General features: G+C 38.2%; 3 protein-coding genes across 3 annotated transcripts; 2 read left to right on the forward strand and 1 right to left on the reverse strand.

The window, feature by feature from the left end:
- Positions 1–1,193: 1,193 nt before the first annotated feature.
- Positions 1,194–7,021, forward strand: kpna1 (karyopherin alpha 1 (importin alpha 5)). Its single transcript, XM_033985456.2, has 14 exons — positions 1,194–1,290; positions 1,855–1,988; positions 2,091–2,204; positions 2,283–2,382; positions 2,778–2,872; positions 2,949–3,080; positions 3,173–3,261; positions 3,492–3,591; positions 3,874–4,037; positions 4,130–4,208; positions 4,285–4,410; positions 4,656–4,783; positions 4,938–5,113; positions 5,341–7,021. The coding sequence occupies exons 1-14, from the start codon at positions 1,215–1,217 to the stop codon at positions 5,526–5,528; spliced, it is 1,701 nt and encodes a 566-aa protein (XP_033841347.1). The 5' UTR covers positions 1,194–1,214; the 3' UTR covers positions 5,529–7,021.
- fam162a (family with sequence similarity 162 member A) lies at positions 6,778–9,699 on the reverse strand. Its single transcript, XM_055229897.1, has 5 exons — positions 9,539–9,699; positions 8,870–8,983; positions 8,662–8,767; positions 8,061–8,169; positions 6,778–7,963 (listed from the first exon to the last, which is right to left on the reverse strand). The coding sequence occupies exons 1-5, from the start codon at positions 9,570–9,572 to the stop codon at positions 7,856–7,858; spliced, it is 471 nt and encodes a 156-aa protein (XP_055085872.1). The 5' UTR covers positions 9,573–9,699; the 3' UTR covers positions 6,778–7,855.
- Positions 9,700–9,850: 151 nt separating this feature from the next.
- On the forward strand, positions 9,851–11,624 carry mix23 (mitochondrial matrix import factor 23). The gene is made up of 5 exons (XM_033985465.2): positions 9,851–9,967; positions 10,847–10,972; positions 11,041–11,187; positions 11,266–11,325; positions 11,393–11,624. The coding sequence occupies exons 1-5, from the start codon at positions 9,917–9,919 to the stop codon at positions 11,441–11,443; spliced, it is 435 nt and encodes a 144-aa protein (XP_033841356.1). The 5' UTR covers positions 9,851–9,916; the 3' UTR covers positions 11,444–11,624.
- Positions 11,625–15,406: the final 3,782 nt, after the last annotated feature.

Raw genomic sequence — 15,406 nt, forward strand, 5'->3', positions numbered from 1 at the left:
ATTGATGTGGCCTTCTCAGAGTCTCAGGGAGTGCGCACAAAGCGCATCTTAAACTGAATTAGCTTTGGTTAGACCAGTGGTTCTTAACCTTGTTGGAGGTACTGAACCTCACCAGTTTCATATGCACATTCACCGAACCCTTCTTTATTGAAAAATAAAACACGATTTTTTTTCAAATTCAAGACATATGTATGTTTTACTGGTGCACAAAATGAACGGTGCAATTAACATCACTGTGTTCAAAGAATAAAACCAATACAATGCATGAACTCACAACAAATTACATACATACCTTTTCACAAAGACATGACCTTTTTTTAATACTGCCACACTGAAATTATTTACATTTTTAAACTGATGTATTCCAATAATGTACTTATTTTTTATGTTATTCATTATTTTTAACATTTTAACACACACACAATTGTGCTCTCATGTAAATTCAAACGGCATGTCAAAGCAGAGGCGTGGGGCTCTTTAAATATGTTACGGTCATTACGGCAATGTGCTTTCGCGGTCCCACGAAGATGACCAATCAGAGCACAGTTGTCGCAGGGATCCTCCCAGTCAATGCTGGGGCATCACTCTGGCCGTGTCTCATGCTCAATTCACCTAAGTGCCCTTAAATGCGCCGTTCGAACGACGCATTTAAGTCGGGTGGGTACTTCGATAGACACATCGAAGGGTGCATTTATCAAATTGGGACACGGCCGGCTTCTGGAGACATTCGCAGTCTGCAAATCATATGAGTTGGGTGCGTGTCTTGACCTCCACCGAACCCCTAGACTGACTCACCGAACCCCGAGGGTTCGATTGAACCCAGGTTAAGAACCACTGGGTTAGACCCAGGTTTATTTCTTTCATGGAATGGCTTGAGGTTTAAACTGGAGATGGAGCTAGTTTCAACCCAGGATTTCAGGATAAGCCGAGACTTGTTAAGCGACTTTGATGGAATACCGTCACTAGCTTTCTTAATCGTCTGTTTAAAATCATTTATCAAGTTTATCTCATTTAGACAACAAGGAAAAGACTTAACATGAAGAATACGCCCAACAGAGTATGCGTTTGGCCATGTGGACGTGGTTATATTCATAAACTAATAGACATTTCCCGTTAGTCTACAGTGTAAAGTGGAAAAGTAGAAAATGCGGGGGTGGTGTGGGATTGTGCGCACTGATGTGTTGTGCGCCAGTGGTGCGTAATTGTGTGTGCGCATGCGCAAAGCATTACCGGCGACGGCTGTAAACGGTGGCCTAGCACAGAAGGGGATTAAGGAGCCCAATCTGACAGGTTAGATAAGAAATACATGTTTTATCATCAGTATATCACGAGTCGCTTCTTTAAATACAATTCAAATACATATTAGGTCTGAAATTTGACATTTTGGGTAGGTTTGTGTTTGTCGTTCTAGCTAATCTTTACGCAGCAAATGAAGCTAGATTCACTAGCTAGCTAGCTACTACGTATTAGCTTTGGCATTAACTGTATGTGGGGCCTGAGCTAAACTGCTGATACCTTCTCCTCCACATAATGTTCTATGATGCTCAAGTGTAAACAAATCTCCTGTATAACACAGCATATTTGTTTACCACTGACACGCCAGCAAGAACTGGAGCTGCAGTGAGCTGATTTAGCACCCAAAGCAAATGGCAAGCTGAAGATATCTGTACTGATTCCCTTTTTGCGTTGTCGGTCATTAACACACCGATAGCAAACTGTATAGTGATGCTGCAGGTGGGGGTGTTTTGGTTAAGATGACTTTTATTCCATTTGTCCCTGGCATCTCTCTACAATATGATATGATGGAGTAAGGTCATTATTGTTACCCTAAAGGTGTTCATGTGTGTTCTTTAGAATACATCATGAGCCAGGGTAAAGACAATGCACGACTCAAGAGCTACAAGAACAAGTCCCTCAACACAGATGAAATGAGGAGGAGGAGGGAAGAGGAAGGCTTACAGCTTCGTAAGCAGAAAAAGGATGAACAGGTCAGTAAAGAGAAGACTAGAATGTTCTAAAATAAAGACATTTGCGTAGTAGGACTTCTCTATTACACACAGTAACTAAGTCAGGTTATTATTCTATTTCAGCTTTTTAAGAGAAGAAATGTTGCCACAGTGGAGGATGATGGAATCTTTGAGGATGATGGCATGGCTGACAGTGGTTATCTGGAGTCCCAGGCTAACAACATGGACCCACTTTCGGTTAGAACTAAAATATTGAGTGAAATTTAAAAAAGGCTCCTTACTCACCAAATCCATGTATGTTGTCTGTTTGAACAGGGTGGGGTGATTTCTGAGGATATGATTCAAATGATCTTCTCCACTTCCCCTGAGCAGCAACTAATAGGTACCCAGCGATTTCGGAAACTCTTATCTAAAGGTAATTACTTATTTAACTGAAATAAAGTTTTTAACATATTATTCATTTAAAAAATAGTTCTCATGGAGGTGTGTACTTGACTACACATTTTTATATTATTCAGTTTATCCAACACCATTTGTAACATATTCACACTGCAGTTTATTATAGTCCAGAAATTTTGATCTCATAGTCCTGTCAATGGCTTTCAGTTTTCAGTTTCAGTTTTTGGAACTTTACTCAAGTTCAAAAAAGCTGAGTCTTGAAATTCATCAAAATATTGCATTCAGTTGTTTCATGTCCCCCACACATGCTGCATGCTTAATATTTAATACATATTATGTATTAAATACATATTAAGTTATGTACTTAATATACATAACCTTTTTTTTATTTGTTTATTTGTTTTGCAACAGAACCAAACCCACCTATTGATGAAGTAATTGCAACTCCAGGTGTGGTGGAGCAATTTGTGGAGTTCTTAAAAAGAAAAGAAAACTGTACATTGCAGGTAACAAACATGTATATTTGGTCCCATTTTTGAAGAGAATGCAAGTTATTAAAAATATGTTTTTGTTTTTTTTAAGTTTGAGGCAGCATGGGTTTTGACTAACATTGCATCTGGCACATCCCACCAAACACGTGTGGTTATTCAGGCTGGAGCTGTGCCCATTTTTATAGAGATGCTCAGCTCGGACTTTGAAGATGTACAGGAGCAGGTAGGGGAGCTTTCGTGCCATAGCACCAAATAACAGTGATTGTAACAATTAAGCATTAAATAAATTTTTTTTTTTTAAAATCTTCTCCTTAGGCTGTGTGGGCATTAGGAAACATTGCAGGTGACAGTACAGAATGCAGAGACTTTGTCATAGACTGCAACATCCTACCTTCCCTGGGGCAGTAAGTAGAAACAGCCGTTATAATACATTTACTTTCAAGTTTGATTCTCCCCACATATTTTTTTTGAAGGTGTCAATGGGAGTAAAAAGTAATTAGTACATTTAATTATTAGTACAATTAATTAGTAATTAGTACACTTCTCATAAAAGTTGTAACACAACTGTTGTTCCCTTGATACAGCTACTCATAACTTTACAGTTTTCAGATCTAACACAAATGAATCTTTGCAGATTATTGGCCAAACAGAATCGTCTAACAATGATGAGAAACGCTGTGTGGGCGCTCTCAAACCTCTGCCGGGGGAAGAATCCACCTCCAGATTTTTTCAAGGTATCTGGTCAATATTAACACCGGTTGTGGTTAGATGCACATTCAAAATCTGATTATCAGATTTTTTGAGTTATAAGATTTGAAAATTAGAAATGTAAACAACAAAATCTCTGATCCCTCTCATTACCTACACAAGATTTAGCAGTTTGCATGTCATTCATGTATTCTTAAAGGTCCTGAAATCTGATGATAATCAGATTTTGGTGTACAAGTAAACATAGCCACTGTTATTCCGAGGTAATTTTTTCCATGTAGAAATTATGCTTCTCTTCGATGTTTCAGGTCTCTCCTTGCCTCAGTGTACTTTCTTGGTTGTTGTTTGTCAATGACACTGACATCCTGGCTGATGCCTGCTGGGCTCTCTCCTATCTTTCTGATGGTCCCAATGACAAAATTCAAGCTGTTATTGACTCAGGAGTCTGTTGCAGGCTGGTGGAGTTACTCATGTAAGTCTTCTACAAAATGCATGCTTTGTCAGTGTCGTAATAACCATCATATTTGTTACATGTATTACATTCCATGTATTTATCGGTTATAGGCACTCGGACTACAAAGTAGTATCTCCAGCGCTACGAGCAGTTGGAAACATAGTAACCGGAGATGACTTGCAGACACAGGTAACAGTCAGTGTTATATTTAATATATAATTTTATATTTTCAAGACTTTAACAATTTTTAAAAAACTTTTCACAGGTTATACTGAATTGTTCAGCATTGAAGGCTCTTCTTCACCTCCTGAACAGTCCAAAGGAGTCCATCAAAAAGGAGGCTTGTTGGACAATCTCCAATATTACAGCAGGAAACCGAGCTCAAATACAGGTTGGTTCAATTAATGTTTCACTTGGCTTTCTTTTGATAGTTGCATCTAAGATTATACCTGGATGACTGATTACACAGACATTACTGACTGATTACACAGGGATTACACAGACATTACTGACTATATATATATATGTGTATGTATGTATATATATATATATATATATATATATATATGTGTGTATGTATTTAAAATAGTGTGGGTTTTATATTATGTTTCACTAATATGTGATATTTTTCACCAGATGGTTATAGATGCAGGGCTACTATCTCCTCTTATCACTATTCTGCAAGTTGCAGAGTTTCGCACTCGAAAGGAGGCTGCCTGGGCCATCACTAATGCCACTTCTGGAGGCTCTGCTGACCAGATAAGGTAACATCCCCCTGATACATGTTCTCTTCTATGGTAGTTTTGATTGGATTTTTTTGGTGTCCCGCATGTTACAAGTTTTAAGTCTCTTTTTTCTATAAAGATGCTCATTTAGATGGTAGTATTTTTTTTAACCCGCATATGTTTATTTTTGTAGACATTTAGTGGATCTTGGCTGCATTAAACCACTGTGTGATCTGCTCACACTAATGGACTCGAAAATTGTTCAAGTAGCTCTTAATGGCTTGGAAAACATCCTGCGTCTGGGAGAACTGGAGGCGAAGAGGGGAGGAGGCATCAACCCTTACTGTGAACTTGTTGAAAAGTCTTATGGTAATAAGATTATATTTTATATGTATTTAAAGTATAGTGGTACACTTTGAAATATGGGCATGCCTAGTTCAGTAATCATGCAAAATTGTATTCAGTTAATGGTATTGTATTTTTGACAACACAAAATATTAACTTATGTGACATTTTTTAATCAATATAAAGCAGTGAGATTCTTAAATATTTCTGCAAGTTTTCTGAAAATTGAATACACTGCTTTGTCATTTTAGGTTTGGACAAACTGGAGTTTCTTCAGGGCCATGAGAACCAAGAGATCTATCAGAAAGCCTTTGACCTGATCGAGCGCTATTTCAACACTGACGATGAGGACCCGTCGCTGGCTCCAGCTGTGGACCTGCAGCAGCAGCAGTTTCTCTTTCAGCAGTGTGAAGCACCCATGGAAGGCTTTCAGCTATAATGCTAAATCCTCCTCTTAAGTGCTCCACCTTCATCCTTTCTGCTAATTTGTCTCTGAGCCCCCTGCCATGTTCCAGGGCACTCAAAAATTCAACCTCCTTCAGAGATGCATCACACAACTCAAGATCATGGAAATAATGGAGTGTCCCAGTGGGTCCTGTTCTGCAGTCTTGTAACCAGTGTATGCAGGTTCATTCATCATTCATGTGTGGAGACGTCCTGTCTGAACTTTGGAAGCATCGTTTAAGTCGTAGAGTCTACCATAGCCCCGTAGTGACTGTGACACCTGGGCCTTCCCCTAAGCAGATGTGTGCTTCTTGGATCCTCAGCTCATCTGAAAAAACACCTTTGGTTCTTAAGGAATCGTTTCTGTTAAACTTTAGTTTGATTGTGGGAGTCACTTGGACTTAACTGCTTGTCTGTTTGAAGCATTAACGACTCATTTTAATCTCCCTCTTTGCAGTGTGATCTCATGCTAAATACTGGACTGACACTGAGACACTGAACAAGTTTGACTGTGGTCATTTGACTGAAATATGACCAGTCCCAACCCACCTTCTCAAAGGACTTTATAAAAGGCACTTAACAGCTTCATCTTTTTCAGCCATGGGACAAACTTTTAGACAAATTAAGAATTTGTGCCATTGAGGGGCAAATGGCTCTTTGCTGCCTCTCATGGAGCTCATATCATGCATTCCTTTATAAGTAGTAACTTTTCAGCTGCTGTGGTCCATTCAAAGAGTTGACTGCTTCCTGTCACTCATTTGTGAAAAAACCCATAGAATGGGAATTTGAGTCTTCCCTTGCACTGAGACAATTTGGACATACTTGGACAGAAGAGACTTAAACCCTGACATCTGTCAAGCAGTGGATCATCCTTTTTTAATCATTGTACCATTATTTCATTTTCTGCACTTTAGTTGAGAGTGTGTTTGCTTTGAGAATTTACCTTTTTTACTATTTAATTGGTGGATTATATAGGCTCTCTCTTCTCAGGTTTAGAGAGGTGCAGCTTATGTTCTTAGTGCCCTCTAGTATGAAAGGGATTACAGTATATTTTATTTACAGTTTATTGTTCTTGCAAGAGGGGCATCACTTTGTGAAGTAAAATTTGGCACACTACTTAACAATCATCAGGTTGCCTCTGCAATGCTAGAACGTGAGATCAATTGTCATTAGAAAATTGGCTATTCCTGATAAAACACGATAGCATTCCGGTATTTTTTGTTTATGCCAAATGATTACAGCCATTTCCAGAGTGTGTATATTTAGTTTTATGAAATTGGGGTTAACATCAGCCATGTTGCTGATTGTGCCATATTACAAAGGAAATAACTGTGGTAAACATAAATGTTTATTTACAACACCCACTATGCTCATATTTCTTTTGTCTAAATCTCTTAGAGATTACCTACTCTTCATGTTCATTACTGTTAATTGTATTAAGTTTGTGCAACTGTTATGTCATTTGCATAAAAGCTGTTTCATCAACAATCTACGTGTGTTTTGTATGAACAATATATTTTTTTTTTTGCATGGGTCTGGTATAGTTGAAAATCGCTCACTACTGGATTTTATATAGTAAATTTAGTTTTGTGCTATTTGCCTTCCAAAATCCTCACATGAGCATCCTTGATAGAAAGGATAATGTGAAGGACAAAGGATCTCAAGGAAAACACAAGAGTGAGGGGAATACTAGTACATAGCCACAAACTAACCAGGCACTATTTACTTTTAAGGAGATGGTTTTATAACAGCCTAAACACTAAACTTAAATACATTTTTATTATCATATCATCAGACTGATCAAATGACTGATTTTACCACAAAGATTTTAAAAGGCAACTTTACACTCGATTTCTACTAGTGTGTTTTAATCCGGCTTCGTTTAAGCAGACCTCACGTGCTGTTTCTCGGGAGAACCCCATAGTCTTAAACTGTGAGGACTCTTAAATGTTTCAGGTAAATTATAACTTATACAATGCATGTGCAATATAGCTCCAAGCACTTTTATTCATGCTCTCTAATAAAATAACCGGTAAATGATTTGATAGTAGCCTGAACACTAAATTTAAACACATTTTGGGCAATTGTTTGGTAGAGGTTTGCTATTTTAATCTCAAACTAAACATCGGCCCCACATTTTAAATTACACACTGAAGTTGTCACACATAAAATAACATAAAAACAACATAAAATCAGTTTTCCTAAGTTCACTCACTGAACAGTTTGATTAAATAATTTTAATAACTCATTACTGTCGTTTAGTTGAAAATCTAAGTGCTTGCGGTGCAGAAACGTAGACTAAAGGGTGTGTATACATTACAGTCACTGGGTTTTCTCAACTAATGCCTCCCTTTCTCTTTGTGCTTCTTCTCTCCATTTGGCCTTTTTCTCCAAATTCATACTTGTCAAAGACTCGTGTCTTCCAGCAGCCTGCATAACAGAGCAATGTCATATTTATTATATAATAAAAAACAATTATTTAAATGCAACAAATACACAAATCTGTGCAACTGTTTTTGTGACCCACCTGTTTGCCCATCACAACCATCACAACACAAGCCCCTAATGTGAGGGCTATCATCGCATAGCAGGCCTTGACTCGCATTTTATTTCTTGCTGCATCAAGCATCTCAAAACTGTAACAGAGACAATAAATGGACAGTAGGGGTGGGACAGGACACAAAATACATAAGAGCATATTTGAGACAAGACAGAACTTTGGTAAAATGCATAATTATTGTATTGATAAATATTGGTGTTCCCTTTTTTATTTTTCATTAATATATAAATAATGTATGAATTATTTTCACAAAAGCAATGGTTGTACCAATAGTGTATTGATTGACTGTGCAGTAAGATAACCATACAATCAATCATAATTTCATTCATCCTGGTAACAGAGATCTGTAGTATGTAGTATGACAATTTAATTCATTATATTATCAAGGGATACAATAATGGGACAGCCACATCTTGATGTTGTCCAGGCACTGCTGTAATCACCTTCAACTACAACATTACCCCCCTTTGAACTGTTATTGGTCCTAACTGCAGAGACACACAGTTGCCTCTGCCTGTATGACACTACGATAAAACAGGTCTGGTGTAAACAAGAAAATAGATCTCACCTTATTGTCTCTGGGATCTGCTCAGGAGATTTAAACCGTCCTGCCCAAAGCAAAATCTTCTTGTCCCATTCAGTGGGTCTGTGACCAGGGATTCTGAAGGCATGAGCTGTTAATAGAGCAAAGACACTAACACTTGTGAGTGTAATAAACAAATGAACAGTAGGATTAGGTGTATCCATTAGTCCAAGAAGATAACATGTTTATGTACCTTCTGCTGCAGAGGGGGCAGGGGCAGGGGCAGGGGCAGATTCAGCCTTTACCTCTTGGGGTTTGTTACACATGTTTCTGCTGCGTATTTGGGTTAATAATCTTGATCTTGGACCTAAACACATAAGGAAAGTTTAGTTATTTATGAGCATTAGCTTGATTTTTATTAGTCATTTATTAATATTACTGTTTTATTTTGACTATTATATGAATAAAATTATGGGTGTGGAGTGAGGTAGTTGGAGTTTTGGGAGTTACTGGACAGTTTAGTCTGCCTTTTCACTTACGAATATGCTGTTTAAGAGTACTTCTCTATATACATATTAGTTTTATTTGCGCGACACCCTAAGTGCCACGCCCCTTTTTGATTAATCGATGCACAGGACAAATCTTTACTCGACCAAGAATTTCTTCATTAGTTATAATAACATTTTAGCACTAAGTTATGCAGTTGCACCTATGTAAACAAGAAATCAGATTAGCATTTTAATACCAAAATAATTCCACCTCTTTATTACAATTCTACAATTCATTTGACAGCGGCATAATTAAATGATACGATTAGCCTAGCTCAAAATAAGAAACTGCGTGACAGGAAATACAGACATCTGGAAAAGTGGAAAAACACCAAGCACAATTGACAAAATCCGTAACTGTTCAGGATACTAACCCAGCCATTTTCCGATTCCGACTATGAAACTCATAGCCCAGCAAATTCAAGCAAAACTACAACACGACGCAAGTTTGTTCAAATTTGGCAGTTTCAGTGTTGACAAAGTCCGCTCCGTCCTCGCAGATCTTGTCCTCTGATTAGGCTTTCATTTTCATAGCGGCCCGACGATTTGCCTGATTAAAATTACATTAAATACCGTCTTTACTGGATTATCTGCATTATGAATATTGTAATAAAACTAACATGCATTATATCATATTTAAATTTGAAAGGCACCAACGTTTTTACACAATTTATTTGTCCCGGTGTGTTTTAATCCGGCATCGTTTAAGCAGTCCTCACGCGCTGTCTCTCCGGAGGACCCCATAGTCCATTATGGCAGCGCCCGATGCAGCCTTAAACTGTGAGGACTTTTCAATGTTTCAGGTAAATTATAACTTATACAACGCATATGCAGTGCAACTTCAAGCACTTTTATTCGTGCTCCTGGAGAGGTCAATAGCTTTATTAGTTTATTTCTCTGCACTGCACGTGTCTCCTGTTGTACTTGTCCATGGCTGGTAATGGTAACCCTGTTTGCTCACACAAGGTTCAATGGGATAATCACAGCTGTATATGTTACATAAGATGCTCCTCTCCCAGTTAAGCTGTGGTTCTCCAGGAAGTCATAGTCTAAACTTTACAACTTTTCAATAGTATATAAAAGTTTTAGGATGTAACACTGGTATCAAATTAATTGGGCAATTGTTAACCCCCCCCCGCCACACACACACACACACACACACACACGCACACCCACCCCCACGCACGCACGCACGCACGCACGCACGCACACACACACACACACACACACACACACACTCTCACTCACTCTCTCACTCACTCTCTCACTCACTCACTCACTCTACACATCTGCCCTCTCTTTTCCATTAAGACATTTTTAAATAAATTATAAAGTATCCACATTTAGTATAACACTTTAATCTTGCTGTACTGATGCTAAAGTTAATAATGGTGAATACCAGTAAGTTGCACACACATCGAATACAATAGAATACATTGTTGCTCTGACCCAAGGACAGAACTTTGAGTTCCTGTGACCCTTGCATGAGAGTTCCCAAACCAGAAGATTATCCTTCACCCACATGCACTGACACACTACAAAAGCTGTAGACACACACTGCTCAGGGCTCTACCTTTGACTTTACGTTTCAGATTCATGATCCTTTGACGTTTACACCAGAAATGAATATCTTAAAAAAAATATATAATTACACCTAATACTGTCTTTCCTGTGTGACGTAGGAAGCGCTGAAGGTGATGCGCACCATAGATGACCGCATTGTCCATGCCCTGAACACCACTGTGCCCACTGTGTCCTTCTCTGGGAAAGTTGATGCCACACAAACATGTAAACAGCTCTATGAATCAGTAAGTGTGTGTGTTGTAGAGCAGCTTGGATCCCCCACAATCGATATATTGACAAATGTTTTGTGCAGATGATGGAGGCCCATTTGAGTCGAGACCAAACCATTAAAACCTGTATAGCCCAAACGTCTGAAGTTGTGGGGCAGCTGCGGGAGGCGCGAGCAAAAGACGGGGACAACATGGCCCTTTTAAAACAACTTAGAAAGGAACAGACCAAGGTAATCCTGTCTCTCTTATTATTATTATTTAAAAATGTGCACTATTTATCAAGGCCTAATAACGTTTTTGCTCTACAGTTAAAGCTGATGCAATCTGAACTTAATGTTGAAGAAGTTATTAACGACAGAAGTCTGAAGGTGTGACAGCTGTTGACATTTGTTCTTTTTCAGTCAATTTGTTAATGTTTGGTGTATCTGTACTTAGATCTTTACTGAAAGGTGCAGAATCCATTACACACCTCCAAAGGTTGTATGAGCCAGTGACCGGAGCCTGAGCTGAGATCTGAATCATGACTGGAGTCTTGACACAGGCCATTCACATCCAGGACAGTCTGACCTCTGACAGCTAATATTCCACTGTTATTTTGTCATGCATTTACATTGCTGTTAAAACAGTCTTCTGTATGCTCATTTATGGAGAGACATTGTATAAATGCATAGCTTTTTTTTAATGATGATGAAACATTTCTATCAGAAAAAAACGTCTTTGGGCTTTGTTTGTAATTCAAGGTCAAATATGAATTTATGCAGCATGAGGGCGCTCTCGTCTCAGAGCACGAAGGTTTGATTCCTGAACTGAGCAGGGTCTGTCAGACCGTTATGTGAACTGGAGTTTGCAAATACATGGTCATAGGGCTGTCTATATTGCAATCATTGTTTTTTTTATTATTAAAATGTTAAAGTCATATTTAATATTTATTTTAGAAGTCCAAATATATCCTTGTTTTGGTCTTAGTTTTATTTTCCAAAGATTGTCTTTTATTTCTGTATTTTATATTTAATTGAGTTTAGTATGAAAGTATATTACAATATCACAATTACCTTTCTTATCAGGATACTTAACATATTAGATATCACATGTTTTTCCTCATATCATACGATATGATATGGCAATATTAGGTGGGTTGACCTCAGCATCAATCTGAAGAACATAATCCTGCAGCTGGAGATGGTACTCAGGCACTGCACCTGCCTCTGTGAGAATGCTCTGTTGAAGTCAGTGGTCAAATGCAGAGAAGAGATTTTCTAAAATGTTTACTAATACACAAGGCACAGTAATCCCTTTTACTGAGCATGACGTTGACTTATTCAATCCTTGGGCAGCAGGAACCTCTGATTCAGTTTTGACATCCAATTAAATTACATTTTATTTATATAGCACATTTAAAACAACTTAAACTTAATACAACTTAAGTGCTTCACAAAAACAGATATACATAAAATACAACACATAGGCAAAGAACAATGCAACACCAAAATATCCTGCCTACCTAGAACCAAATGCCAGGGAGAAGAGGTGGGTCCAGAGTGATACTAAAGTTCAATATGTTGTGTGGGCCTTGGATCTCTAACAGACAATGATAAATATTAGTGAATTATAAAACATTTTCACTACATATCTGTTTAAACCCTCAGTCGCCCAGGTTTGATCCATAGCAAAAGGTGAAGTTAAAATCTGTCAACTGGACAAATCGTTTCTGAAACTATAAACATCTATTGTCTCTAGTTTCAGATGGAACTACCCTATTCAGCCCTTAACAACCCTGCTATTGTTCTCGTTGTTCTGGCTCTGAGGATGGTGTTTTATAGATGGGGGAGAGATTATGTCTCAGGCCCCCATTCCCGTTTAAGGAAGGAAAAATAGCTTCTTTAATTCCCCTCTCAAACCATTTCTTTTCTCTAGCTAAGATCTGAACTTCACTGTCTTCAAAGGAGTGGTTAATGGCTTTGAGATGGAGATGCACGGCGGACTGGGGTCCAGAGGAGCTCTCACACTGGTGTTGGTACATCCTCTTATAGAGTAGCTGTTTAGTTTCTCACTAACTGCACCCTTCACTACACTGAATGGAGTAGACTTGGAGTTATCTGTACACTACAACAAAGAGCTTAAGTGGTGCCCACAAACACAGAGGGAAAAGTGAAGGAGGAGCAACACATGGAGAAAGCCCTCTCTGCTTGTGGATATCCAAAGTGGGCCTTCAATAGATCTAAGAGAGCTAAAAAACAGGACAACAGGGAATCTGAACCCAGAAGGAAAGGTATTACCATTCCTTACACTGCGGGTTGCCTGAAAAACTTCAGAGAATTTTCAGACAGTATGAGATTCCTGTCTTTTTCAAGCCTACAAACAGTTTAAGAGAAAAACTGGTTCACCCAAAGGACAAAACTCCGAGCCACAAAGTAATGTGGTGTACTCCATTCAGTGTAGTGAAGGGTGCAGTGAGTGTTACATTAGACAAACTAAACAGCTACTCCATAAGAGGATGTACCAACGTGAGAGCTCCTCTGGACCCCAGTCCGTAATACATCTCCATCTCAAAGACACTAATCACTCCTTTGAAGACAGTGAATTTCAGATCTTAGCCAGAGAAAAGAAATGGTTTGAGAGAGGAGTTAAAGAAGCTATTTTGTTAGGGAAGAGAATCCTTCCTTAAACAGGAATGGGGGGCTGAGACATAATCTCTCCCCCATCTATAACACCATCCTCAGACCCAGAACAACAAGAACAATAGCAGGGTCATTAAGGGCTGAATAGGGTAGTTCCAGCTGAAACTGGAGACAGTAGATGTTTACAGTTTCAGTGTAGTTAGCCCGTCCCTTCAGATAGATATAAGGCAGTGGCCACCAGCATTCTGACCAGAACTGAAGAAGCGTCTTGGATGAGCAGCGAAACGTCTTCACTCTTACAACGATTTGTCCAGTTGACAGATTTTAACTTCGCCTTTTGCTATTTTCACTATATACTATACTATATGTAATGCGTTTATCAAACACTAGAGGGTACTGCCTGTGTATGGAGCGTTCCTCCCACAGGCGTGAGTCACCGTCACATGCAGTTTGTGGGGTTCGTCCCAGGAAGCATATTTTCAGTAATTAAAGTGCAGTTGCAAATTATTCTTACAATCTCATAATATACTATGTTCTAAATAAAATGGCATATATATGCATCTTATAAGCATAAAACTTTCCATTCAGGTTTTTACCCCAGCAAAATATATTCGAATTCGCAAATATATTATTGTAATGATAAAATGCACCATATATGAGAATTTTAATATGCCAGTAATTTACAAAAAGTTTCATATCTTCACCCTTATGCATTATTTATTATTCCCCTGCATTGTCATTGCCCTAAACATGATGGATTGTGTCTATTAAACCGCTTATACAACAGAAAAGAAAAAGAACCAAAGTGAGTTAGTCATCAACAATGGGAGTCTTTCCTGACTCTCACTACTGATAATGATAAATTATCTGGAAATTCCAGTTAAAGTAGGAGTAACAGATTGCGTGTCCCTGTGTCTGGCTTTGGGTTTGTATAATTGTGACATAGAAATAGTGTTAACATATATACCGTAGTCATTGGGGTCGTAGATGTGGTGACCTCCTATCTGCACATCTTTTCGTATGTGGAATATAGATATGTCAAAACTTGTGTCAATGGCTAGATTTGCGCTTATGCATTTTGTCAGTTGCCATATCTAAATGTAAAAATGCCTTCCTTGTGCATAAGTTCTCCCTGCATTTTGGATGGTAGGATTCTGTTTTAGAACTTACAGCTATTTCCAACTTTTTCTTTTTGTTTTCTACTTTTCTTCACCAACTGCCACTTAACTGATGCAAAACTATGATGAATGTTCACCACAGGTACTACTATACTACTATACAGCAAACTAAGTCATAATTTATATACTGCTACTACAGACGTGACACTTGTGTAGTCCTGGAGTCATTTAATTTTAACATTTTAACATTAAGTGAACTGGTCATTGTGTAGCAACCATCAACGCATAGAAACTTGGAAATGTTTTTCTTTTGACTCCATGCTCACAATTCAGTATACTTGCACACTATATGCCCAAGTATATCTGGAAAGCTTTATTCTGTTTGTAAATGATGATAATGTGACATTAATTTTGTTATGTATTAGAAACTGTGAGAAATACAGACTTTCTTAGAGGATATAAAAAAGTGTTCAATGCTACTGAACATTTTTTGTTTTAGTAACCAAATGCTCATATGATTGAAGCATGATTTATTTATTTATTTTTTTAAACAAAAGGGGAACTGTGTAGTTAAATCCTGTTGTGTGATGACAGAACCATTGTCTGGTCCATCTGTCAGGTCATCTGTTACACTCTGTTACACAAGTTACCTGCCCCGGCAGAATAGATGTCACCACCTTTAGTGATGTGTGTACCAAAGCCAGAGCCACAGC

The sequence above is a fragment of the Periophthalmus magnuspinnatus genome, chromosome 20, assembly GCF_009829125.3.
Source record: "Periophthalmus magnuspinnatus isolate fPerMag1 chromosome 20, fPerMag1.2.pri, whole genome shotgun sequence".
Taxonomy (NCBI): Eukaryota; Metazoa; Chordata; class Actinopteri; order Gobiiformes; family Gobiidae; genus Periophthalmus; species Periophthalmus magnuspinnatus.